This window comes from Pezoporus flaviventris, unplaced genomic scaffold (genome assembly GCF_033815535.1).
Source record: "Pezoporus flaviventris isolate CSIRO_AGI_PZ_B2104156 unplaced genomic scaffold, CSIRO_AGI_Pfla_v1 ptg000013l, whole genome shotgun sequence".
Taxonomy (NCBI): Eukaryota; Metazoa; Chordata; class Aves; order Psittaciformes; family Psittacidae; genus Pezoporus; species Pezoporus flaviventris.
The window spans coordinates 19,831,461-19,858,003 of NW_026892561.1; the positions used below are offsets into that span (position 1 = coordinate 19,831,461).

Here is a 26,543-nt window from a genome sequence, read left to right on the forward strand (position 1 = left end):
GAGGCTTTCCAAAATCTTACTTATAACTAGATTTTATGCCTTTCAGATAAGGTTGATTTTTTTTTTCTTTTTTTGGTTGGTTGGGGGGGGGTGGTTGGTTTTGTGCATGTGTGTGTTTACTCATTTTTCTTTTTCTGTTTCTCTAGTGAAGCTGTGGTCTACCAACTTGGACAACTCGGTAGCAAGCATTGAGGCCAAGGCTAATGTGTGTTGTGTCAAATTCAGCCCCTCTTCTAGGTATCACCTAGCTTTTGGCTGTGCAGGTAGGTAAAGGGGTTTTGGGCAAGGAGATACTGTTTTTTTTTTTCTTCCTTTGTTTTTTATTCCCCCTAAAGATGTGAGGTTGGCTGCTGTGCCCAAGACTGAGATGTCTTTGCAGTTGAAATGCCACTGAGTAAGACTTTTCAAGTGTGCAGTCACCCAAAAGACATTGTGATACCCAAGTGTCAGCTTCATTCCTGACTTTAGTTTGGGTGCCTCTATCAGAGATAAAAGCTTACAAAAGCAAGTTGCCTAGTGTGTTTGTTGAGATGTCTAAGGCAACCAGACAGAGCTCAGCTTTGAGAGTCTTATAACAAAGTTAATGTGTTAACATGGTGGTAGTTGTTCTTTCTGATTTATAGCATTGCTCTATAAATACGACACAGCCATACTGGGAATTTTAACTGGTTTTACCTGAGGCATGCTGTAAAACAGTGGTGGTGCGTGGTTTTTTTTGTAGCTGTAACTATAATCCCTGTGGGTGGGCTCATGTTTTCCTAAGTTGGGCAAAGATCTCTGTTAATGTTTGGGTTTTTTGTTTTGTTGTTTTTTGCATGTTTGAAGTAGTCAGTGGGGATGCATGATGAGTCCTTTATTCACTTAAATAATTCTTGGTGATAAGACAAATATTTGAGAGCAGAGTGGGTGTCACTTTGAGAGTTAACAGCATTGTGCTATGAATGCAGCAACTGAAACTTGGAAGTACCTATAAATGTTTAACCAACTCCGCATTTTCTTTGTCCTTGGGGATTTTTAATGTACTTGTAACTAGGTGTTCTGACATTTGTTACCTCTGGATTTCGGGAACTACATTGATTGTTCTTGCAACCACTGGTTTGCCGTTTCATTTAGGTGTTCCCATTTCCAGGCTGGTTCTACTTTGATAGTGGCTCCGGGGGGGGGGATTTAAAAAAAAAACAAATGCATTTTGATACACTGCAAAGAATGGATTCAAGTTGAAGTGTAAAACATTGACTTGCTTAACAGGCATTTCACTAAGTTTAGTGAATTACGTGCAAGAATAGAATTGAATTACAATACCTACTAGCAGCATTTGAATGAATGGGACTGTCTGTGAAAGGCTCTAAGGAAAGATGAGAGCACCAGCTCCAAATGGATCAGCCACTGATTATTTTAATATGTGAAAGCACCACAGACCAGAATTCTTAAATACAAAGACTTCCAAAGCCTTAGGGCACATGGGATGGAAGCAGATAGGAGTGTATCTATGCTCATACTCATGTCTAGCAAACCATGATGGGCTTGTTTCAACAAGTGTGTTTGGGAAAGAAGCATTAGCAAGCACTAGGAGTTATAGGAAGGTTTTAAATGACTATATGTGCATTTTTATGGTTTAGAGAATGCTGAAGGGTAAAATGGTATTTGTATTGGGGAAGAAGGCATATGAGGGAGAGAAGATAAAATTTTAAAAGCATTTACATGTGCCTTGACGCTTGGTAATCGAGTCTCTAAATAATAATTAAAATGGATATTTAACTGTGATTGCCGAAACAATTACATGGAATAACTGAACTGATGGAAATGACTTCCCACAAAGGAGTTCTAATTGATCTTTTAGCCATAAATACATGGATAAAATGGCATATGAAATTAAAAGAAATACTGGAGTCTTGAAAGATGTAATTTCTTTGATCTGACTTTTTTTTAGGAGTTCAGCAATGAGTTAGTGACTATTTTCATAGTCCGTATAGTAAACTAGTTCTGTTTAATGTGTTACAATGAAGACAAAGGGTTTTTTTCCTCCATCACTTTCAGGTAATCTTGTTTAATCTATGGAAAAAGAAATCTACATTTTCAGCAGCATGACTTGTCATACGGGCTAAAAATTAATAAAGGAAGAGTCAAAGCTGAGTCAGAGCCAAATTGGGCACATGGACTTAGCCATTCCTGTTTGCCCCTCAGTAGGAATAAAAGAGCTATGCAAAACACTAAACACAATTCAGTGCCCAGGGTAATGGGCAATTTTAGAAAACTATCCTAGCTCTGTCTTGGCTTATTCAGGTGCTAAAAGGATTTTCAGTTTCTAAAAGTGTTTCAATTACTTAATTCAGTGATTTAGTCAGAGTCAAGACTTCCTAGTATTGTATGCCCAACACAGTTTTCTACCATATTTAGGCAGAGGTGCTGCTGCTGTATATGCTCTCTTGTTTTATTTGTCAGTTTGATGGAACTTGATACTATATACCTGTCTATGTTTACGTGTGTATATGTATTTATAGTTTTAAGACTTGGTGAGATAAGCAATTGATGAAAATGGTTGGGGGAGGAAGTATTGGTAGTTAATGCTTGAGATCTGGAAGGAGGAAGTAAATTGATTTAATGTACCATTGTTAAATTACAAAACATACGTGTTTTGGTTCCTCCCCTTTCTCTGTGTGCAAAATAGCTTGCAAGCTAGGATGCCATCCTAAAGCAGTGCAGTTTTGACTGCAGGTCTAGAATTTTTTCAGTGTTAATATTTCAAAATTGTGTGGGTTTTTTTTTAATTTTCATTTCCTGTTTTTATTTTCTCTTGATGGTCTGTCTTAACCATCCATACAGCTGAAACACATTTTTATAAGGTCTTACTCTTTCACACCTTGCCTATTTGCATCCATCTATTCAGAATGCCTCTTTGAAGGGGGTTTTCTAAATCATGCTTCAACTAGATCAGCATCTCTGTTAATCTCTGTGCTGGTTCCCCTTTTGCTTTTGCCATAGAAATAGGATGGCCATCTTAAGGTCCTTTCTACCTTGTCTCCAGTTTATGTATCCCCTTTCATTTGCTTGTAGTATCTTGACTGCTAGTTCACCTCTGTCCATAATGCTGTGTTGTGCATGGGTGAAATAATCGCAGAGGTATCTTTGTGCTTTTTCTCACATTCTCCAATTTTAGAACAACTTACATTTATGGGAAAATAAGGACGATAGTTAAAAGTCCCATAGAGGTCTACCAACACATGGCATGAATTATGTGGGATTTGTGTATTTCTTGGCCAAAACCCTCTGTGCTTCGGTATACTTGTTGGTAAGCAGGAGTAGTGATAACGGAAGGTGTTGTGATGCATTGATTTAGATGTGGCCATGGTAAAATGTGGTGGCAGACTGTGTATCTCCATTTGGAGCACTTTCCTTTAGCAGAAAGTACTGGGTCAGCTTCAGATGCCATAGAAAACCATGCATTAGTTGCCACTGTAGAAGCAAATCCCAGAATTTCCATCCAATATGGATGATATATATGTTTCTTTTCTGGGCTCTTCTCTCTGAAAGCTTATAGATGGACAAAAGATCATTTTGGTAGCTTAAAGCAGAGCAAGTGAGCAATAAACTAGAAATAAAGCCTATACAAGAGAGGAATGAGTATTTGGCTTGGAAAATAATTCTCTTAAAATTAGACCAGTGCTTCAGGTGAGAAGGAAGCTAACATGTCTGGCTGCAGCCTGATAAAATCTGTTGCAGAGGAGAGAGCACATAAAGAAGAAAAGATCCCTTTTGTCTGATACTTTAAAATAGTCTATTTGCATGCTTACTGAGTTGAAACATTGGACAGTATAAACTGTAGTTGCTGCCGAATACAAAATCAGGTAATTCTGTTTTCTTTTCCTCTTTTTAAAAGTAGGGTTTTATCCTGAAATTAGCTATATAAATCATGACTGAAGTTGTTATTGTTCTGCCTTGGCGATAGCACTGATGCCCTCAACCCATATATTTTCTAGCAGTACCATTTCCCTGCTTAAAAAAAGCTGAAAATGCATGTAGTTTGCAGCTTGAATGTCCAAGTTGGGCAGTCTGGGTGAGATCAGACTGTCTGCTAACTCCAGGGAGCTAAGCATAGCTATTGACAGTAGCGATGCTTTATTCCCAGCATGCTGTAATAGTGTCAGCAGCTACCACTGACCTTTTATTTCCCATATATTATGCAGAGATCATGTCATCAAAACTTCAGATTCCTGAGTACTTACAGTAGATGCATCATCTTCTTGCATACTGTAGCAGTCTTCCAGTATCTGAAGGGGGCTTATAAGGATATGCTGGGGAGGGACTCTTCATTAGGGACTGTAGTGATAGGACAAGGGGTAATGAGTTAAAACTTAAACAGGGGAAGTTTAGATTGAATATAAGGAAGAAGTTCTTTACTGTAAGGGTGGTGAGGCAATGGAATGGGTTGCGCAAGGAAGTTGTGAATGCTCCATCCCTGGTGGCATTCAAGGCCAGGTTGGACAGAGCCTTGGGTGACATGGTTTAGTGTGAGGTGTCCCTGCCCATGGCAGGGGGGTTGGAACTAAATGATCTTAAGGTTCTTACTAACCCTAACTAACCCTATGATTCTACTATGTTTTTTCCCTATAGCACCCACAAATCTAGCAGGTTTGACTGGGGAATGACAGGGGCCCCTCAGGGCAGCAGAGATGCAGACAGATTGCCTGCTGTCCAGGAGCTTCATTAAGTAAATGGGAGCAGCAGATAAGTGCAGATGAACAGAGGAGAGCAACAGAACAGCTGCAGCACAGTCAGCTTCAAGTTTTGCTGGGTTAGTTTTAACCTTGATCAGGTCTCTAAACTGCTTCACTGCCTTGTCACAAATAATTCCCAATAGCGAGCAGGGCAGAGAAAACATGAGGCAGTGCTGATTTTTGTTGGCTTCACTACTTAAAGCCTCAGAGTTTGAAACTGCATTGAGGATACTGTACACCCTCCTAAACATTCCCAAGTTTGTTTTTACATCTCTTTTTCATATTGCAATTGTCTGTCAAAAATGAATTGCCTTTTTTCTAGATCAGCTCATGCCCTGATCCTAAAGCAGTAATGCCAGCCCTGGACAGGCTCTTGGCACAGTGAATTGAGATCAGCATTAGCTGACAAGGGGTGAATCCTCAATGGACACATGGTCTCTTCCTAGTGCTGATATTATTCCCCTCTGTTGCCAGCTCTGTTGCTCCTGCTTATTCCCTTCCCCACTTGTACAATGACACTGAGAAGGAATACATCCCAGGAAAGTGCTTTTGCTTCAAAGATGATTTTGTCCTTCCCCAGCAGTTTTTGCATACTATTTGAAGATCTTTCCTGTGCACTATCTTCAGCATTACCGAATGGCACTGTATTCTGGCTTTGAATGCTGCTGCCTTTCTTTCACTGTTGAATGTTCACAAAGCTAACAATACCAATCCACAGCATCCAGCATGCTGAAGGACTTCTGTTGCTATGTCAACAGCTTTGTTTTCATTTGCAACTCTTTACCCACCACTTAAGATCTCTGCATCACCCTGATGCACTTAGAGTGGAAAGTCATATGTGGCTTCTTTATCAGTATCGTTCAATTTTGCTAATATATGTGGAGCCCAAGCAGGACAACTTTGGAGACCATCCTCATGCAGTGAAATATTGATTTTTCTGCTGCAGTAACTTGAGCAGTGATTTCTCTTTTCCAAACATGTCTCAGTAGAGCTAGCCTTTCACGCTGCCTCAGAACTGGGTGATTTGCCTAGCTTGTTCCTCAGCTCAGACAAATGATGTGATATTAATGACCAAGAAGGCAGTGTGCCTTTTTGGAAGAGTATTAATGTTTTCCAGCTGAAAGCAAAGTATTACCTTAATAGATTCTCATGGGTAAGTACTCTGCTCTGTTGAAAGCCTGCAGTGACTCAGAAAGAATCTATTTGTGTGAATATGACATGTTTAGGGTGGAGATAGGTGGCTTCTTTGGGCTTAAGCTACAAGATTACCCTTAGCGTGTGTATTGATAGCAGTGTTCAAAGGCACAGACAAAGGTTAGGCATTTCTTTCAAGCCTGTGGAAAAACTCCACAGCGGTGCTTAGAATTCAGCCTTAATTAAATTGGTATGGCATGCAGCAGTCCAGGACTTGCCTGATACATGTATTGGACTTCACCTGCAGGGTGTCTTTTCTTTTTGGGGTCCATGATCTTTTCTCTAGTCCATGATCTCTGATGTTATTGACGGGGAGAGGGAGGGGACAGGGTCCATATTTTGGAAGTCCACATTTGTCACCTTATAATTTAAACTGATTCCAGAATTCATTGCAAAAGTTTCATTTGTTGTAATCTTGGAAAGCATGTACAGCATTTTAATCAGTTGTGGTTGTGATCGTATTTCTGTCCCAACAGTACTTATCACAGGGGAAACACTGAACTTAGCGGTGGTTTTTAGATTAGAACACCATCTCAAAGGTTTGACTTAAATGTGGATACTGGCATGTAAATGAAAGCAGCGTATCAAGCCATACCTTCTGCTGTGCTGGCACTGTTAGTAGATCAAATCTCACTTTCTGTTCAGGACTGCCAATCAGGAGAACTGCAGCTGTGCCCTATTATTTAAGCCTACGATTTTTGCAGTTAAGTTGACTTGCCTGAAACATCAAAGATGCTACCAGATCAGCTGGGTACTGCACAGTACCTGTTTCCTAGGAAATAATGAAGGGGCTTGAAACCACTAATAGGTGTGCAGAACATGATGTAAGTGCAAATTTCTCATAAGCTTCGTAGTTTAAAAGCTTATATAACTTGCACAGGAGTGGTAGTCTGACTTGTTTGGGATAAAGCATTTGCAGTGAATGGTAAGTAACAATATAGAGACCTATTGGGAGTTTCCTAGCTTTATCCCAGAGATCCTCACAGTTCAGTACCAAGTGAATGAATAAAATGAACTTAAAAAACTCTATTTGATTCTCTGGAGAAAAGGATACATCTGTCATTAGCAGAAATGAGGGTGCTGATTGTTTGCTTAAATATTTTTTTCCTAAACGTTTTGTCTTGACAACTGTCGAAGTCATTTAGTCAGTGTTATAAAATTCAAATTTAAATTGAAATGAGCCTTGAAATTTGGGGACAGGCAACTCCAAGATTCATCTTTTCCTCAGAATGCCAAATTGCTGTTGTTACTAGCTGTTGCTGTATCCCTTAGAGTTTAATCCTTTCCAGCCTTGGCAGTTTCCTGAGCTGCAGTTTTTCTGGTAGTTCATTTAAAGGAATTGCTCATTGGAATGAAATCCTCTATAATGGCTTCCTGTGTTGTCTCCTGTTCAAACTGCTGTGTAGATTAACTGTTCCAGCCTTTATTTGGTTACTGTGCGCAGCTGGACCTTTATAACATACTCTGCTTCTTCCAATCAAACTGGTGAAGATTGTCACATTGCATAGGAAAGTCTAACCTGCCAGTGCAGTGTGGGCTCTCATCTCAAAGCCATCTTTTCATATTATTTAAGTATTTAAGCACTGTGAGAAGAGTTTAATTTTTGGGCTAGGTTCCCCTAAAAAGGCCCTGTTAGTTATTTGAGTCTCAAGAAGAAAACAAAAAGAATGTAGATGTGTGTACATGTACATTGCTTCTTTTCCACATTGGATACCCATGTATCATCATGTGCTTTCCTGTACTTATTTTCTTGCCTGCATAATCTACCATACCTTTAGGGTTTTGGTTTAAGCATTCTCGTCTAAAGCTTGAATATTAGTGATTGTGACACTACTTTTAATATCTGTCATCTTTTTCAGTAGAATCTGCTTTGAAGGCAGTTTAAGTAATGAATTGGATCACCATCTCCAAAATATATAGTATAAGAAGGCTTATATCTCTTCAGGCTAGTGAAGCAAAAGTAGTTCTAGACTAAAATCAGGTTTGACTGATAATTAGGTCCTCTGCTGCATATTGTAATACGTATGGCAGCAGCCTGTGCTTCTGCTAGAGCCAGTTTGGCTGTTCTGAAGCCTGTTTGGTTCTTTTTGTATGATGTTTGCTGATAGGTAAAAAACCTTAAAGCTGTTGCTTCATAAATGCGCTCCTAAAAATCTTTGGATTTTCCTTTTCATTTCTATTTTTCTTAGTGTTTCAAGCCCTTATGTACATGATCTTGATCTCTTGGAGCCTGTAGTGCCTGTGGGTCTGACTGTGCTGCCCTCTCCCTCATCACAGCTCTATGACGTGTACTACTTTTGAGTCATTCAAGAACCAGAGTTGACATGGGTTTACAGTAAGGACAAATACTGTGTGCAAGAAGGATCTTGAACTGAGATATCCATTTAGCAAACGAGGTAGTACTTTTGGCTTCAGCAGATGTATCCAGCACTCATTGTGCAAATTAGAATCTTGTGCTCACATGCTTCATGTGCTCATGTGAAGTTTCAGTTCTTCTGAGATGTAGTCCATCTAGACATCATGGATTAAAGCATCTTTTACTATAAAATTACTGTTCTTCACATATTCTAGGTGTTATGAAGTTTTGGACATCAGCCTACGCATACTAGTGCATGTAGAGTCATGCATGTTACATAGTCGGTGAGAAAAGTTGAATTAAGAGTCTGAACAGTAAATAACACTTTTTTTTTTTCCTCATTCAGACATAAAGAATGCTTTCTTCCAAAAGCTCCAGGTTGCTACTGCTATTGTCTTCATTTGTTTTATAGCATTAGTAAATCTTCCTTATGTGTACTGAATATTTTTTTCTCCAACAGTCTGATAGAAGGCAATCGTTGAATAGCATAGCATCTCTCTATCCCTTATTCCTTTGAGAAATCTCTGTAGCTCTTTAAAATCATAAAGGTCAAAGTTTCAAAGGCATTCTAGAGAAATATCTTTTGCTGCCCCTCCCATCAGAGCCCTTTTCTCAACTGATTAAGATCTCTTATGTTTTACGTCTCTTCCTTCTCTCCTTAATACGAGACAGGTTATTTAGGGTAGAGGTTTTATGGGCTGCTGTGTCAAAAGCTTTAGACAAGTCAGTAAAAAAAAAAAATGTCCCCAGTGTGTAAAGACCATTATCCATAACCTGCCAAATGTCATCTGTAACTTCAAGCCATAGGGAATCTGTCGCATACAAAAGCTAAAAACTCGGTGGTTTCCATCAAGGCTGCTGTTCCCCTCATCTGTTCAGCAGAGGGAGATATAGATCTTCAGTGAAATGCTAGTGTTGTTATACATTTAAAAAAAAAAAAAAGTAGATTTGGTGTTAGAGAAGAACATCACTGTCTGAAGCTGGGTATAGTCTTCCCTGTCAAAATATTTGAGGTGCTAACCTAAAACCTTCTGCTGTCACAATGCTGAGCCTTTCCTTGATAGAAGGTGCTTATTGCACTGTTGGTTTTGCCAGAGATTAAACTGAGGCTACCAGACAAGCTCAATCTAACCTTAACTCTCTTTAATTCAATTTTCCTGGAGTGAGACTTTCTCATGTTGCTTCCTTTGTTACCTGCTAAACAGAGCACTGTTAGGCATTTTCCTTCTCAAAGCTGTGCTCTTCCTTCATTTAAATGAACACCTGGGCTGGATTTGTGTTGGATTCCCCAAGTATGGTTTTTTGGATGCTGTTGCCCATCATCTTTATTGCAGTGAAGGAAAATGAGACTGAGTTATCATTCCCAAATACCCATGTACCTTCCCCTGTTTTAGAAGCTTTCTTTCATCTCCTCGCTAACATCACAGACTCTGTGGCTCCTCACTTAAAAGGTTTGTGGTGTTTTGGTTTGGTTTTGTTTGGGTTTGGTTTTGGTTTGTGTTTGGATTTTGTTTGTTTGTTGGGGTTTTTTTTAAGATTTTACCACCAGTGAAATAAATCATACAGACTTTGCTTACTCTTTTATAGTCTTCAGAGCATGCTGTAAGAGAAGAGCACATGGGGGAGGCTCTGACCTGCAGAGAAAATATCTATTGAATGCTTTTCCAAAGTTCACTCCCTTTTGAGTAGCTGTTGAATGTTTGACACCGATGAAGACTGGGTCTGCAGGAGTTTGGTACAATGGTGTATGAGACCATTTGTCTAGACAGAACTCTAATAGCAAATATGAATGAAGTACTGCATGCCAAATCATCTCAGGCACACACATGAAATACAAAATAAGGGCACTGTTAAAGTTCACTGCTGTGGACCAGTGTGTTGCTTCTAGAAGAGATTGCTGAGATTTCCCCCAGGGCAACAGAATATGGTTATTCAGAAAGAAACTGTTCCTTTACTGCAAAGGGAACTCCAGGTAGAAAGAGGAAGAAAAGGCAAATGCATTAAACGTGTAATTTTATCTTAGTTATAGAAACAAAGTACTCGCAATTTCTGCTGGAACAGAAAATTGTGAATACAAAGCCATATCCAGCAAACATTTTAATGTGCCTGTCACAAAGGCTTTTTGGATAAAATGTGCTTGTTTTATTGGGTCGTTTGTTATTTGTTTGGGTGTTTTTTAAGGGAAGGTAGAGGCAGGAAAAATAAAAAAATGCGTTAGCTTTACCTGCACTGCAATGTTCTACAGGGAACTGTCTGGGTGAAATGGATTTATTTCTTCTCTCTCCTCCTCCTGTGATTTGTTGTCCAGCAGCTGGAAAACAGCACACTGCATTCTTCAGCAAAATGCTCTGGGTAGTTTTGTCTGTCAAAGGTTCTTTGCTTCAGGCTGTATCAAACTCTTACAGTAAGGGAAGTACTTTGTAAAGAGGGCCCTGATGTGAGCTCACTGGTTTCAATATTATTTAATTTCTTCTTCATAAAATTCTTGTCCTAATTTTTGGTGCAGGACTTTGCTCCCTTGAATTCAAGTCCACTTTGTTTCCCATCCCTAATGTGTTGTCTTTTCTCTGAGTATCTGCTTCCGTTATGTGGTGGAAGTTATCACACTGTTTTCTCACCCTGAAATGGCTTGTGATAGGCCAAAGCCTGTGCTGATCATATTACTGATCCATATTACTCTGTCAAGTGAAATAAATCTCCTCATAGCGCTTGGTTGGCTGGAAGGCTTCCTCACTGTTCTTTCTTGAATACTGAAATGCCACCCTGCATTTCTATTGCTATAATAAAGCCCCTTCCCCTACCACCCCCCCCCTTCTTTTCTGCCCTGGAAGAGATCAAAGATTAAAAATAGGGGGGGGGGGTTGTAGGTTGTTTGTTTTTTTTTTTTTGGTTGGTTGGTTTTTTTGGTGGTCACTGCATGAAAGTTCCCCTCTTGTTGAGCTGAATTGTTACCAGAGGTGGAGTGTTCAACTGTCCTGTGTCCCCAATATTCTCTCCAGAGCAAGACCCATATATGGATGCTTCAACTCCAGGCTGCCTCTCTGCCACAAGGGAGATTAAATCACCACCATAAACTTTTTGAACAAAGCCACCTCAGTCACATGAAAATCTCTTAAGTGCTGTTGTTTGGTATTACTGATTTGGCAACAGTTAAAGTTCAGTAGTTCTCAGTTTTCTTTTTTACTAGTAAGAAGAAGAAGTAAAATTAAAGGAGAGCTGAGGCTGTATGGCAGTGTTTCACGCCACCCCCATCATGTGGGAGTAGGTATACAAAACCTGACAGATCTGAGAAGCAGCAAAACAAAACCTAAACATTAATATTGTAATGTTGGGGGGGGTGGGGGGGCTAATTCCTTTCCTTTCTTACGTCAGTAGCAAATAGCTTAAACAAATTTGGATTAAAAAAAAAAACCCTCACTCCCTAATCCTTTGACATAAGAGCTTTTTTCAAGGCATCTAAGATGAGGGAAGAGCTTACAGGATCTCCATCTTTTGGAAATGCTCAAGGCCTGACTGAATAGGACCCTTGAACACAATTATTTAATTTGGAAGTTGAATCCAACTTTGCATTTGTCCCTTCCTTGAGTGGGAAGTTGAACTCAGTGGATTCCAGAGGTCACTTCCAACCTATGTTATTCTACAGCTTTCAGGACCCTTAAGAGTGTAGTTTCTGTTAAAAACCCATTTTTGCTTAAGTAGGATTAAGTTTGTTTGGGCTTCCTCATAATTAAATCCTGAGTTGTCTTTGACTAGCCTTTGGTGATAGAGCTGCCTTTGCAGTGAGAGTCTATTTCCTGGTGTGGAGGTATGTAGAAGATCCACTGAAGAAGTTTCACTTTCTTATTAACAGCTTTTTTGTTATTCTTTAGGTAAGTATGCAGTTTTCTAGATGGTTATGAGACCAAGAGGGTGCTGAGGCTCTTACAGATCTCCTGTCAAAGGCAAATTATTTTAAAGCATTTCAACTTCAAGGTTTGGGTTCTGATAGCAGCTGTCTGTCTTTTCTCAAGTCTTTGAGAAAGAGCAGCACTTGATTATCTGGTCCTTGTTCAGGTTTCTGTAAGGAGCAAGGCATCTAATGTGCCATGTCATCTTCACTGTACTGCAAGACAGTGCAGTATAGCACATTGAGTTTATTTTTAAATCAGGATGTTGCTCCTTTTTATGTCCTTACTCCTCACTAACAGAAGAATAAGTTTTTAATGGTGGGAACTGAGGTTGCATATGAGCCTCCTGATTCTGTTTCCATTTTTAGTCTAGCCAAAGGTTTTATCTCTGAAAATGCAACCTTCCTTTTGTATAGCAAAAATTCACACTGAGCCTGGCTGAGACTTTTGTCTAACCCTCTTGATGTTAAAGTTATGTTCTGCTTGTTTATCTATGTTCAACAAAAAGTCATTAAGACAGCTTGCCCCTTCTCCCTCATGAAATACTACTTAGAAGGATGGCAATGTGTACTTTCCTTCTCACCCAGAGACACTTGAAACACAAGCTTTGGTTTGAACTATTGGGCTCTGGACGCTTGAAGGAATAAGGATACGATTATATTTTCTTGCTAAAGTTGCCTAGATACACTTCTAGGTAGCTCTGAAGGCTTTATTCTGTGCACTCTGTGTGCTGAGTAATCTTGCTTACACATGGTATACAGAGAGAAAACTAGTAAAGATCATTTTCTATAGGTAGTTGTTTAAATATTGATAGCTGAATTTTTGCTGACCCCATCAATATGCATTGAGCAGTAGAGGCTTCCTTCGGTATCTCTGAAACCAGTAAAAGTAAAAATTAAATGCCACAAAATCATGCCTCTCATCTTTTTGCTAAAAGGCATTTTGTGGGCTTTTTTGTGCCCTGCTATTTTGTTGCTCTTTTTGTTTATTCAGAATAACCTAATTGGATGTGAGCAGAGGTATCTTGCACCAAACTTGCTCTGACTCAGTTTAAGTCTTGGGAAATTCATTTAAATACACCCCTCAAACTATAAATATCTTTTGTTCTTACTACCAGTGTACTGTTTCACTGGTGAGAACAGGCAGCCTTGATCCAAGCTTGAAGTTCGTATGGAGGAAAACAAATAGATGAAGGTGAGGGACACAGGACCACAGGCTGTAGCCAGAGCATTAAATACCTGAAATGAGCTTGACCTCTAAGCTTGGTATTGAAGATCTCTTTTAGTTGGTATGGGGGGAAAAAGAAGTCCAAAATCTCCTTCGACAACAGGAGACTTAGACAAGTTTCACTTGCTAACCCTACAACTTTGGTTTTGAATACAGGCATCTTGGCTGTAATATTCATCTGACATGTAGTAGCATACACTAGTAAGTAGCAAGTAGACTTAAGTCTGTGAGCACTGAAAAATCCAAGTAATGTAAATTACTTATTTTTTTGAACGGATCAATAATCTAAATATTGAACAGTTGAGAAATAGATATTTCTAAATGATTGAAATCAGAAAAATAGTCATTGATTCTCCAGCAATCCAGTTTTCCAGAGGAGAGCCACATAACCTTTGTATGCAGCTCTTGGGGCTTTCTAGTAGTTACATTCATTGAATGTAAAACTGTTGCATTGGAGGTAAATTTTTATTTTGCTGTCCTTGGCTTGATATCTCTTCAAGTAAGTGGTTATTGGTTGAAAAAAGCCTGGGGGGGTCTTTTGCATTAGTACATGCTGGTTAATGTTTGTGGTGAAGGTGGGTGAAGCACATGGCCTGGAAGATGAATGTTGCTTAGAATTCCTGGGTACATGGAGAGCTGGATTGCTCTGCTCCCTGGTTTCTGTGTGCTGTCACCCTGCACATGCCAGTACTCGTAAAAATGCTGCTGTGATGATATTTCTTAACCACTTGCATACTCTTTCTGGAGCTGCTACTCATCACTACATATTAAAAGCTTTGCAATAGGTGATGTTAAACCTAAGAATTTTATTAACATATCAAAGTGTAAGGAGGATCACTTTTGTCAAAAACAGACTTTGTTGTTCTTTTGTTGTTGTTTAAACAACCAAAAATCCAAGAGCAATTCAGTCTTTCTGAGCAACTCTGAAATTACTTAAGATGCATCTGGCTCCGTTAGCAGTTCCCAGCTCTCCTATTTTGCTTTTGGGGGGGGGGGTGTTTTGTGTTTTTTGGTGGTTGGGGGGGGGAGTTTATAACCTTTCTATGATCGTGTAACTGCATCATTAGTTTGTTTGCTGCATCCTCACCTCTGCAATCAAGCTGAGTCTGAGGGCCAGGATTGAGAAGTTGCTGATCACTTCACCTTTTATATAACAAAAACATCCTTTCCTTTTGCCCTGCTCCTGCCAGCTGGAGTCTTGTGAATTTATGAGCTGCCAAGCAATGAGGGATGCCATCCTTTGCTGATGCAGGTTATATTTACTGAAGAGGTGGTGAGATCCTTCAGAAGTTTGGAAAAGTCTGAATTGTTTATTAGCTGTCACCAGACAGCTCAAAGGTGAAAGTGGCAGTATCTTAAGGGAAGTAAGCAGTTCTTGAGCAATCTGGAAAAGCACGATTTAAAACTCAGGATTGTGGTCAGAGACATCCCAGCAGCAGTGGCAGAGCTTAGCTGCCCTTTTTGCCTTCTGAGATAACTTTGAAAATATATAATAAAATGCAGCCTGCCAGCAAACATTTGAATTCAGAAGGCACAGCAGCAGAATTATGTCGTGCTCAGCTTCTGCAGTGACATTGAACTAGACGAGAACTGCTTCAGAGTGTTTAATTTAAGGTATATATACATGTTCTATCCCATTATCTCATATTTCAATTAAGCCTGAACACAGAAGAAAAAGTAAAGCAGTGAGATGCTGCTGCCCAAGGGTTAGGTAGGCATGAGACTTTTAACTGTGGAAATGTCATTTCCAAGTTGGAATTGTTCTAAGTGAGTTTCCTGTTCAGGGTGGAAACTGTAGAGCTGTAAAAAAAAAAAATAAAAAAATAAAAAAAAATTGCCAAGTGATGATTTTAGTGCTCATGTTGGAGGAGCAAAACAAGAAGCAAATACCCCTGTGCATCAGTGATTAGTGGTGGAATATGCTCCATGGTATCTCAAGGATGCCAAGGGCAGGAGCTAGTGGTGGGGTGCTGGATGAGCTTACAGGCCTTTGCAGAATTTGTGAAGTGTTTGATTTCCCTCAGTGCTCACTCTTTTCTTTATCTTCAGAGGCCTCTTAGGACCAATTTATTTTCTGAGCTTTCCAGAGCATGCTGCCATCTTACCTTGGACTTGCTGACATGCCTGGGATGCTGCCCATCGCAGACAATTTCAGCTCGCCAAACTCCACCAGGCAAAGCTGCTGCCAGGGTACCTGGGAGTTGTATTTTTTTCTCACTTAGCTTAATTTTTGGGCTCTCGCCTTCCTCAGCAGATGGCATTTTATCATGTTTTTGGAAAGTCCATATGGCCTACAAGAGACAGTATCTCTTTAATTGTAAAACACAACCACCTGTTCTGATTTTAATGAATGCAGTGAGTGTTTGTCTTCATGTATCTACTTAAATAGCTGCTTCAATTGAATTAAAAAAAAAAACAAAACAACAAACCACATACAACTCAATTGGGCATCAACACTTCTGCTGCTGAAATAATCAATTAATAATTAAGTGGCTAATTTTAGAACCCACTGGCTTGCCCATTCTCTTGGACTCTGTGATCAGAGCAGACAGTGATTGATTGCCCTGCCAATGCTGAGAGGCACATGCAGTGCAGGGGCCAGATGCCGGCAGGCTTTGAGCTGTTTATTGCAATATTTAGAAGGTGAGTGCAACTTCATGTCTGCTCTGCAAATGGTCTTGTCTTCCCTGCTATGGCTTTTTCCTCCCTGCATTGCTCCGGTTGCTCACATGCAGCCATCTGCAGGTACCCCTCTCAGTGTCACCCTCTGAAAGATAAAATCTGGTGCTCAAAAGGTATCCTAGTGACTGGCCAGCTGGAGAGGAGTTTAAAACTGTAAGCAAAAATAGACTTGAAAGCCTTATCCACTAGCTGGCTTCTAATAGAAAGCCCTACTAGAATTACTCTGCTCACTAAAATCAAAACAAGTTAATTGTTTTGAAGCTCTGCAGCAGGTCTGCTGGCCATATGAGAAAATGTGGAGTTTTTTGGCTTTAGTTTTTCAGAAATAAAAATTTTGGCACCAGGATGCCCAAATCTTAAGAGTGTTAATGCTTAATTCAAAGTCCCATTGAAATTTTACACTTGTATGGAAAAGCCTGTTGCAACATCATCTTGTTCTGCAGTTAACTGAAATACCCAAATGGTAGGAATGCACTGGGATTTGGGTTTATAAGTGTTAGGTTCTGGAGGGTTAATATCTCAGAGGTGGAAGAAACAGAATGCTTAAAGGAGTACTTGAGGTGTACAGCACTTCCCAGTTTCAGTGTTAGCAGTAATGGGTGCAGTAGCTGCTGGGTTTCAACACAATAGGGTAATTCAACAGTTCAGTGTAAGTGGTAAAAAAAACTTGGAGTGGCTCTTTGGAGCATCTGCTGGAGAAATCTCTGAACCCATCATATTACACAGAGAACAAGATTCTGGAGACAGAGGGGAAGTTGAGTTCCCTGCTTACCTGTTTTACAGGTGGTGTTTCTGACACAGACCCCTGTACTGCCATGGCTACCAATTAGTCTGTTAATACAGGGGAGAAGCTACCCTTGCCAGTCTGATGGTGATTGCTGTAGCCTGACTGATGTAAATCCAGTTATCTCTCAGACCACATAGGATTTTGAGACAGCTGGGTGGTGTTCATATGGCTGAGATCCCTGCTTTGAAATGCTGTAAAATACAAAAATAACCATAGCTATTGGCATTTAAATTCATTTCTGTGTAATCTCTGTAACAAACTTCCATTGGCAGTGAGTTATTTCAGAGGGAGGAGGGTCAAAGCAGTTTTCAGCTGATGTGTGGGTATCTCAAGTTGAGAAAGGTGTCTAGCTCTATTTCCTTGCATGTGCGTGGCCTTCCCTCCCTGCACTTCCAGAATAGCAGGGAATAATATAATGAAGTTCAATGTTAAAGGCTGAAAGTCAGGAAGGGAGAAGCTTATTAACCTTATTGACCTGGAAAGAGCAATGGGGATGTTTGGGGCTTGTATCTCATGGGTTTTTTTATTCTTTTTTGGATCTGGTGGAATTTTCTATTCTCATTATTATTATTATCATTATTTTCTTGGGAATTAAAATTTAGTTACACAGAAGATGTATTGCTAATTCTGTTGTGAGTCCTTTTATGTAATTGTGGCACTGCAGCACATCTGTGAATTAAATTTTAAAAAGAACTGGAATTTAATCTGTTTTCTCCTTAGCAGAAATGCTAATTCTCTCTTGCTAATAAAATCAAAGGAGGGAAGCAAAAACTGAAAGTGTGGAGATTACCCATTTAGAGTAAGCATGAGAAATTTAATCCCTGTTTTCCAAGATCCAATGTAAGTAGCAACAGTTTTCCAAAAGAGGACAGCTTGAGGAGCAGAAGGGGGTGCAGAGTCTTGGAGAAGTTAATTGGAGTGGTTAGGCAGGGAGCCAAGAAAGCATGCAGAGGAATGCTAAGAGTCCTGTTAGCTACTGGCTTCACATGGGCCTAATAGGGTTTGTGGGAGGACACATGCAGGGAGTATTTGCACACACATGTGAATGCACCTCTTTCTCCTCACTGACTCTTTGAAAGGCTGCTTGCACCCTTGCAGACTGAATTTGGAAGCCATTTCAAGAAGCCTGCTTAAACATTCCTTGCTATAGAGCAGACTGTTTAGCCTAGGTAAGGCTGTAAGTGAGATGTGGAAGCTGCAGGCAAGACTTATTGTGAGCTAACTATTAGAAGTCCCATGCATCCTTCCCAACTGATTCATTTTGCCCCTTTACTTTCTTATCTCCAGATCACTGTGTTCACTACTACGATCTCCGTAACACTAAGCAGCCAATCATGGTGTTCAAAGGGCATCGCAAGGCAGTCTCCTATGCAAAATTTGTGAGTGGGGAAGAAATTGTCTCTGCGTAAGTATTGCCTTTTATGTAGGCTAAAAACTTCGTAGCCTTCGTTTTCTGTCACTCGTTGAGGCCATTGCACAAGTTCACCTGCGTGGGTAGGAGCCCTTGCTAGCTGCAGTGCTTTTGGGAAGCAGTTTGTTGCTTTTTTCTAAGACAAAATAGAAATTAATTCCTGGTGTCACTTGGCTGTGCTCTGCCTTGTGAAGCTAAAATGCTTAAGAGGAATACGAAGACAACTAGATGCAGCTCCTGACCACAAGCCCAGACTTTGGGAAGCTGCAGATGGGTTTTCCTTTTAGGAAGTGCTCTGTGTGCTCCTGACCAGAGCTCTGCTGTAGAGAAGGGTGCTGGCAAAGCCCTGAGGATATTAATCTTCAGTAAAACACAGCTGATGAGTGACAGAAGCTATCAAATGGTACTGCTATGTTTAGGAGCGGTTTAGCCACAGCCTGAAGGGACCTCAAGTAGAATTGACTGATCTGTTCTCTGGTAATTTATTAATCTGTTCTGTGAAGGCCCTTTTTAGGGTTATGCTTGGATTAGAAAGTAGGCATAGACAAGTTGTGTTTTGTGGTCCTACCTTTTTAGCCAAGGTAGACCAAAAGGTCTGCTATGGAGGCCCTAAAGAATAATATTCTGCAGCTTCTGTCCAGTTACATGGCTCAATGTGTCTGTCCCAAAGCCAGATGTGACTGCCTCAGTGCTAGGTAGGTTTTCAGTCATATGGGAATGAGTGTTTGTCAGATTACATAGTGAGAGGTTTGAATGAATGGCTACAAGCCTCTTCAATAAATCAGAGGTGAGCCTCTCTTACACAGTGGGGAAAAACGCAAGCAACCTGGGGGAGGGCTGCAGGAAAGTCTTTGTTATCAAAATGCATGTGTGTAACACCCAAGGGCAGCAGGGATGGATCACAGGGATAGATCTAGTCCCATAAAGTACTTCTGCTGTCTTATACCAAGTCAGTGATTATCCAGCTTGGCTTTGCCCCATGTTTTCACACCATTTGCTCTAGAAAACTGGAGCCAAAGCAGAGCATTTTAAGGTGCACTCAGGCTGTTAGTGAGTTACGCTGAGCTGTGTAGTAGAAGATTCCCTGGTGGCTTATGGTATTGTTTATATTTAATCAGCAATTTTCTTATTTCCTTTAACGATATAATTCTATATGGGTGCAAATTCATAACTAGAACACACAAACTTTAAATTTAATGCTTTAGACCAAATCTGGATCGTAAGATGGTATTTGATAGAAGCAAAAGGAGGCTAAGAATGTTTTACAGACCTGATCAAGTGAAGCATCATCTATGGGGTGTTTCAGGACAGTGACCCTGTCCTGCTTGACCTGACCACCTGAGAAAGCTTATCCCACAGTCACAGGGAGGAATATCAGTAGAACCTTCAGACTTTAACAGGCAATGATGGGGTGAGGGGACTAACTGGAAAGTTCACCTATTTCTTTCTGCATGAACAGAAAGAAATGTCAGAGAGAGCAGATTATTTTTATATCTTTTGCAAATTGAGGAGAGGAGACAGCAGTAGTGCCTTCCTCAAAATCAAGCAGTAATTTTCATTTTTTTAATTTATTTTTATTATATGTTTATTCAGATTCTCTAGATTTCTAGCTAAAGATGTTTTATAGATTACATTGATTTAGTTTGCCTTGTAGAGCTGGTTTTTGACCTTAAGGATGTTCAAAACTGCTTGGTATTTAGCACAACTCATTGATTGCAGTGCTGATTTACAGAGAGACAGATTTAACAGACCAGTGCATCCATGATATTTTTTGGAGAGGGTATGAAACCAGAAGAGCAGTGTAACATCAACAGGATCAATGACTTCTTCCTATCCTTGCGGTCCAGTGGCGAATGACTTTCTTCTTATATGGCATACTACCCAGTGCAAACATAGCTAGAGCTTGATGGGAAATTGTTAACAGTAAAAGCATTCCATTAGTAATAGACCTTTAAGTGGTTTTATTTTAATGAAGAGGTCTAAAATGTATGCTACTAAAATACAAAGGTTAAGTGCCTATATATGTGATGTCTTCTTGATGGCTTAGCCAATAGCAGAAGCTGTCACAGGAATCTGACAGCTTGTAGACAAGGAATTAGTGTTTTGCTGCTTTACCCTGCCTTCAGAAAAGTTTAGTTTTCAGGCAACTCTGAAGCCTTTAAAAGCAGTATTATGGAAGCTGTATTTAAAAATACAGCTGCCCTAATAGAACAGAATGCACCTCCCTGTACTTGTGGGCCAAAAAAGCAGTAGTGTACGGTTTTTGCCCTTTCTGTGAGCCATGCTGCTATTGTGATGGTAAGGACAAGAGAAGGGAAGGGATAGTGGGCAGCAGTGTAGAGTAGGATGAACATGGAACAAGCATCAGGCAGAGAAGCAGAATACTCTGGTTTTGGCCCCACCCACCAGTCAAGACCTAGGATGAAGAATGCACTCCTGCTTAAGTCACAGTATTACAGATGAAGTTCATACCTGTGTACTGATCTGACCTCATACTGTTATTATAAATGAGCAACAAATCTTGCTGCAGCTTCTTTATCACTCTTTTGTCATTCCAGCTGTCATTGAGGGCAGGTAAGGTTTTTGCAGTATAGTACAAGGTGCATCTCTCCACTTTTGTGCTGTATTTTTCGGTAAATGTGACATAGGTGCAGGGCTAATATCTTACGATATTGGCAATATTTGGGTATTGGGTGGGGTTTTTTCCCCTTCAACTCTAAATATTCAGAAAGCAGCAAGGTTGGGTGACAGAACCTGCATGAGGGGAGTGTGACCTACTTCCCTTCCCTCCCACCCAGAAGCCTGATAGGCCCTCCTCCCAGTATGTTTCAAATTTAAGATCAGAACAACATTATGCCTTTCCTCAAGGGTGTTACGTGGGGGTCCGATCCCACCAGATCACTATTTGTATCCCTGCTGTGGAATGTTTCACTATAAGTCAGCAAGTGCCAAAATATCAGCGCCTGGCAACTTCTAGAGAGTAACGCCTGTAAAGTAAGAGAGGGTCATGTCCCCTTAGGTTTGAGGGAAGAAATTAATCATGTGTCTTACTGAGACCTGGGGTATTCCTATGTCGGTTGAGCAGTGACAGGCAGAGGAGGCTATCTCTCCCCTTTCTTTTGCCAAAGGGAAAATGTTTGCAGGGTAAATAGAAACGCATTTTGAAGGCAGGTATGTTTGCATGTGGAGGAACAATGGAAAACATCAATTTTGTTTTGGCTTTGCTGCCAAGGTGAGAAAAGTGGAAGTTAGGGATCTGTATCCATTCAGTTTCAATTACATGTGAGAAAACCACATTAATGCTAATAGCAACTCTGAGACTCCATACGTTTTTATACACTGCTGCTTGGTATTGCGCAGGAGGAAGAGAACATGCTTTCAGAGCAGCTTGAGAGGGAGGAGACTGCTTGCTTCCCAAGTTCTGTAAAAGCATGAATGAGAATTGCAGCCGGCATGGAGAAGGGAACAGATTTTGTCCATGGTGTAGAAGCTTTAAAATAAATAAAAAAATCAGTGTGTCCTAGATCTGTGAGGATCTAGAGGAGTCAGTGATAGCCCAAAGGCTGAAGAGTTCAGTGGAAGAGTGTGCAATTGATAGGAGGAAGGAAGAGTAATACTTGAGGAAGTTTTACTCAATCATAATGCATTTTGGGAGGCTTCTAAAATAACATGATACATTTCCAAGCTCAAGCTGAGTTGCTTATGATTGAAAGTGTGATAAATCTCCTGGAGTGCACTAAGACTTCCTATGCTTACACTGCAAGTAGGGTGTTAAGGAGCAGGATTGCAAGCAAGTTGTTCTGGCTGCGTGGCAGAAGAGTAACTTTAGGTATCATTTTCAGGTCAACAGACAGTCAGCTGAAACTGTGGAATGTAGGGAAGCCTCACTGCTTGCGCTCCTTCAAGGGTCACATCAATGAGAAGAATTTTGTAGGGCTTGCATCCAACGGAGACTACATTGCCTGCGGTGAGTAGAGCATCCTGACAAATGCTAATGGGACTGCTTGGAGCTGGTGCTTCTCCAGTTGCAAAGCACTCCAGCAGTTGTGCTACATAACTGCATGGGCTTTTTAATAAAGGATTATTCTGAACCTCCAACCCTCTTTACCTTCCCAGGGAATGATGTGAGGAGCCTTGACCTAAGGGGGTCTTTTGTCAGTTTCCTCCTATTTCAGATGAGTCCTTTGTATATGATGATTCAGACTTGCTGTCACCAAAAATCAGCTACTAGTGTAGCTGCTATTAATATGAGTTATGTCTTTCAAGTTTAACAAGTGACATAAACTCCTGCCTCTTTCTAAGGAAGGGCAGTAGCCTGGACCACACAAGGATCCTGTACTTGGTAGTACAGCATTCTGTGTGACAAAGCAATACACCCTCACTGTGAACAGCTTCCTTGAAGACTGAATTATTCTGCAGCAGTTACCCATTTGGCCGTTTCTGTCCTTTCACCATATAGGTTCTTAAGTTGGACTGTTGAACTTCTGTAAATCCCTAGGTGTTGGTGGGAAAGCAGTGACAGACTGATAGCTGGGATGAGCAGGACAGCTGTGCTAGCACTGAAGGGAGGACCTGTGTATTCTCTGATCTCTGTACAGCTTGCAATACAAAAATTGGAAAGGATTTCTTGATAAAGCCTGCATATTGTCTAGTCTCTCTTACTTAAATCTCCACAGACCAAACTGTCATACTTGATTACAGCAAGAAAAACACAGTGCTACCTGCCTTTGAGCTGTAATGCCAAGCAGGCTGGGTGTAGCAGTATTTCATGTGGTAGCATAGATGCTCTGCTCTGCTCAAAATGCTCTGCCCTAAAGAAGTTATGGAAGACAGTTGGGATCCTGTATGTTTTGCAAGTATGCTGCATGCTGCAGATGTCTTGTAATAAAACCTGGTCTTGTTATTAAGCATCACAAAAGTTTGCCATGGAGTGCTCCCAGTAGCCAGGGCACCATGAGCGTGATAACTACAAGGAGGAAATGTCTGTTCTTGTCATAAACAGTGAAAGAGCTAAGAAGCCTTATTTCTGTTCCTGCTACCAGAACCTAATCTTACGTATTTATTTTCTTAATTGCAGGAAGTGAAAATAATTCCCTCTACCTATACTATAAAGGCCTCTCAAAGACACTGCTGACGTTCAAGTTTGATACAGTCAAAAGTGTCCTGGACAAGGACCGGAAAGAAGATGACACAAATGAGTTTGTGAGTGCTGTATGCTGGAGGGCACTACCAGATGGGGTAAGCTTTCTGCTCAGGCACCCAGCTGGGTCTGAAAGGGATGTCTCCTGCTTTCTCATTAAATAGCAATGCTGAGGGTTTGCACTTAGTATTTTCCTGTTTATAGTTATTGCAAGTTAACATGAAAACATGAAGATCTGCATGGTGACCGAAACGCTGGGGGATCTGGGGGGAGCAGGGACTACTGTGCTCTTAACTCGTCTACCTGGGTGTTTGAATTTCTCTGCTTGGCATCTGAAATTCCAGAAGCAGAATTGTATTTCTGGCAGTGTTTTTTGTGGGTGCATTAGCAGCACCTGCAGATACTTACTCTGGAGCCTTATCTCAGTGTTAGTGTGTCTATATGGGCTTGGTCATTGACAAACAGCCCCCGTGCTTGGATGAGGAGATATGTAAAAGAGGCAAGCCCAGGCTGCAGACACCTCAACAACTGTTCCAGTGACAGCTAATATATATAGCATGTGTATTAATGTTGCAGGCAGACCTGATGCAGCTTTTGAGAGTGGCCTTTCAGCACGGGGCTGTTCTGGAGAAAAAAATGCTGCTTTTAAACTCGGAGTGCTCTTGAAAACCTTGCCAAAAAAAAAAAGAAAACAAAAAGAAAAAACCCAAACCCTTGAGCAGATAACTCTCTTGTATGTGCAAGGGTTTGCAGATCAGATACTTAACAGGCTTGTTGGAGGGGGAGGAAAGGAGCTCATCCTAAGCAAGTCTTCTAAGTAGCTAAAGTGGAACATTGCCTGATTGATGTCCTGAAATGTTGCATTCACAAAGATAGTGTTTTGAATGGGTACCGTCTACCAGTCTGTTTCAATCTGAAGATACTGCCCCCACAACTGTGATTCACTTGTCACTGGCATAAACTCACTTCAGATAGATGTTTCTGAATCAAATCAAAAATAAATCAGCACTTTGGATTTAAAAGTAAGAAGTGGGCTGTTGTGGTTTGAATAGAGGGCATGAGACTTGGTGATGTAGGGTCACCAACTTGTTTCTGGCTGGGATTTAGGAGGGTTAAGGATACACAGATGAAGAGTGGCTGCTGGAAGTTGTGTCCATCTTTCTGCTGGATAAAAACATGCTGTGGGAGCCTGTGTGTCCAGGAACATCGTTCCATAACTGTTCTCACTGAAGTGGTTCTGTTTTGCGTTGTCCTGTCCATTGACCTCCTGAGCAGCTTTTCTGTGGGCAATAGACTAACAGTGATGTCTCACTCCTGGTATTATTTCTGTTGCCATCCACTCCTTATCAGTCTTTTCTCCAATTAATATGCTTTACTCCTAAAGACCTGCTTAACTGACAAACTTTTGAGCTGCCATCAAGGGCTGTCAAGCAGCATGAAAAATATTGTGTGTAATAGTTAAATCAGGCCCATCAAGATTGCACCAAATAACATTCAGGCTTCACTCCATTAAACAGCATTCAGTATCTGTTGCTATTCGGATAATTTCATTTTTTCCATTGTTCCTCTGCTTTTCCCTGGGCTTCTTCTAAATTAGCCTGTTTCTTCCATGGTAGCCACAGTACCTGGCTCTCATTTGTAAAGAAAGCAGCAAAAAGCTGTCTGTAATCTGAGAGCCACTGGCGGAGTGTTTTGCTTCTGTGTTTTACCTCTGCCTGTGGTGTATGCCATCCTGCTTTACATACCAAGTGAGCAGCCTTGCTTGCTTTTGCCAGGAGGCCCTAATGCTTCCTTGCACCATATCTCCAGTCCCCCCAAGATGAGAAGTACTCTTCATCAATACAGTGGCACATTTCTCTTCCCTCCCATACCAGTACATCAGTCCTCTCTGACCTAATTGAGACTTTGCTCATGTTCTTAGGAAATCAAATTACTGCACAGCGACAGGTTGCTTATGTCCACAAAGTCTTGCTTGAATGATGAAACTCTTTTGTTCTCCATTTTGATAACTTCTTAGATTTGGAGATTTTTTTTCAAAAGAGCTTCATATATACAGGCTTTCCTAAAAGCTGTCAGATTTTTTTTTGTGATGCTCAGATGAACTAGGGGAGGCCTCTGCCTTGCAGTGCTGTCATCATCTGTGGGAATCGGGGAACCCACAGCCTATTTCTGGCTTAATTGCAGGCTTTAATCCTGGATGAGTCACTCTGCCTTAATTTCCTAATTATAAGAGTTACCACACCTACCTTTCCCCACTGGCGATGATCATGCCTGCTCTTCTAAAGGGTGTGCGCATTGGAGCAGCTCCAGCCTAGCAGCCATGCAGAGCCCAGTGCAGGGTGGCAAACCAGCCTCAGAACCACTTTATACTGCTATAAGCATGCTGTTTGTGCCTTGGTTCAAAGCTGTTTCACTTGTCTCTGTGCCATGGTCATTGGGTTGTAGCTTTGGTTTGCTACCTGGAATGTTTCTGAGGAGGGTGGATGCAGGCACTGTCTGCCAGCTTTTCCACCAGGCTCCCCAGTGGAGCAAACTTGCTTTGGTTTCCCTACAGTATTGCTTTCAAGGATCATTCTTTAATTAACCTTTTGAGATGAGTAGGTTTCAGATCTGTCAGTTATCTTGGGAAGCATGAGTACACGTACTCCACTTCATGCACTTAAGTGCAAAATCTTGGATCCTAATTAAAACTTAACTTAAACTTTCAGATGAAATGTCATTGATTCTTTCTTAAATCTATTTTTATGTAATTCAAGTTTTATTTCCTCCTGAGCCAAAGTCAAGCTGTGCCAACCGCCCTTTCGAGAACCCATTTTCCTCCCTACCGCTTCCCCTTGCTCTCCTCCACCTTTGTGTTGGCTTTCGTTTGCTTACAAAGACAAAGAGACCTTTTTTCTAGAGCTGTCACTCTTACAACCACAGAGGTCCAGCCAGTGCTTTCTTTCCACCTGTGTCAAAGCCATAAGAATAGAGAGAAATTATCTGTGCTTATTAGCATTTAGCATCAGGATTACCCTCATAGTGCTTTTTTCTGAACATTACCTAGCTTGCAGACTAATAATTTTGTTAGACTCTTTGGGGCAGAAAAACCCAGGCAAACAAAAAAACCCTCTAGCAAGTATGTCAGGAAGCAAACCTTTGCTC

General features: G+C 40.8%; 1 protein-coding gene across 2 annotated transcripts in view; it reads left to right on the top strand.

Moving 5' to 3' along the window:
* The window catches only part of COP1 (COP1 E3 ubiquitin ligase), a 135,694-nt gene that overhangs the window by 72,822 nt on the left and 36,329 nt on the right, over window positions 1-26,543 (top strand). For both annotated transcript variants that reach the window (XM_061452048.1, XM_061452049.1), the window contains exons 15-18: window positions 147-263; window positions 18,136-18,253; window positions 22,102-22,226; window positions 23,337-23,497. In XM_061452048.1, the coding sequence (XP_061308032.1) occupies window positions 147-263; window positions 18,136-18,253; window positions 22,102-22,226; window positions 23,337-23,497 (521 nt within the window). The remainder of the gene's footprint in view (window positions 1-146; window positions 264-18,135; window positions 18,254-22,101; window positions 22,227-23,336; window positions 23,498-26,543) is intronic.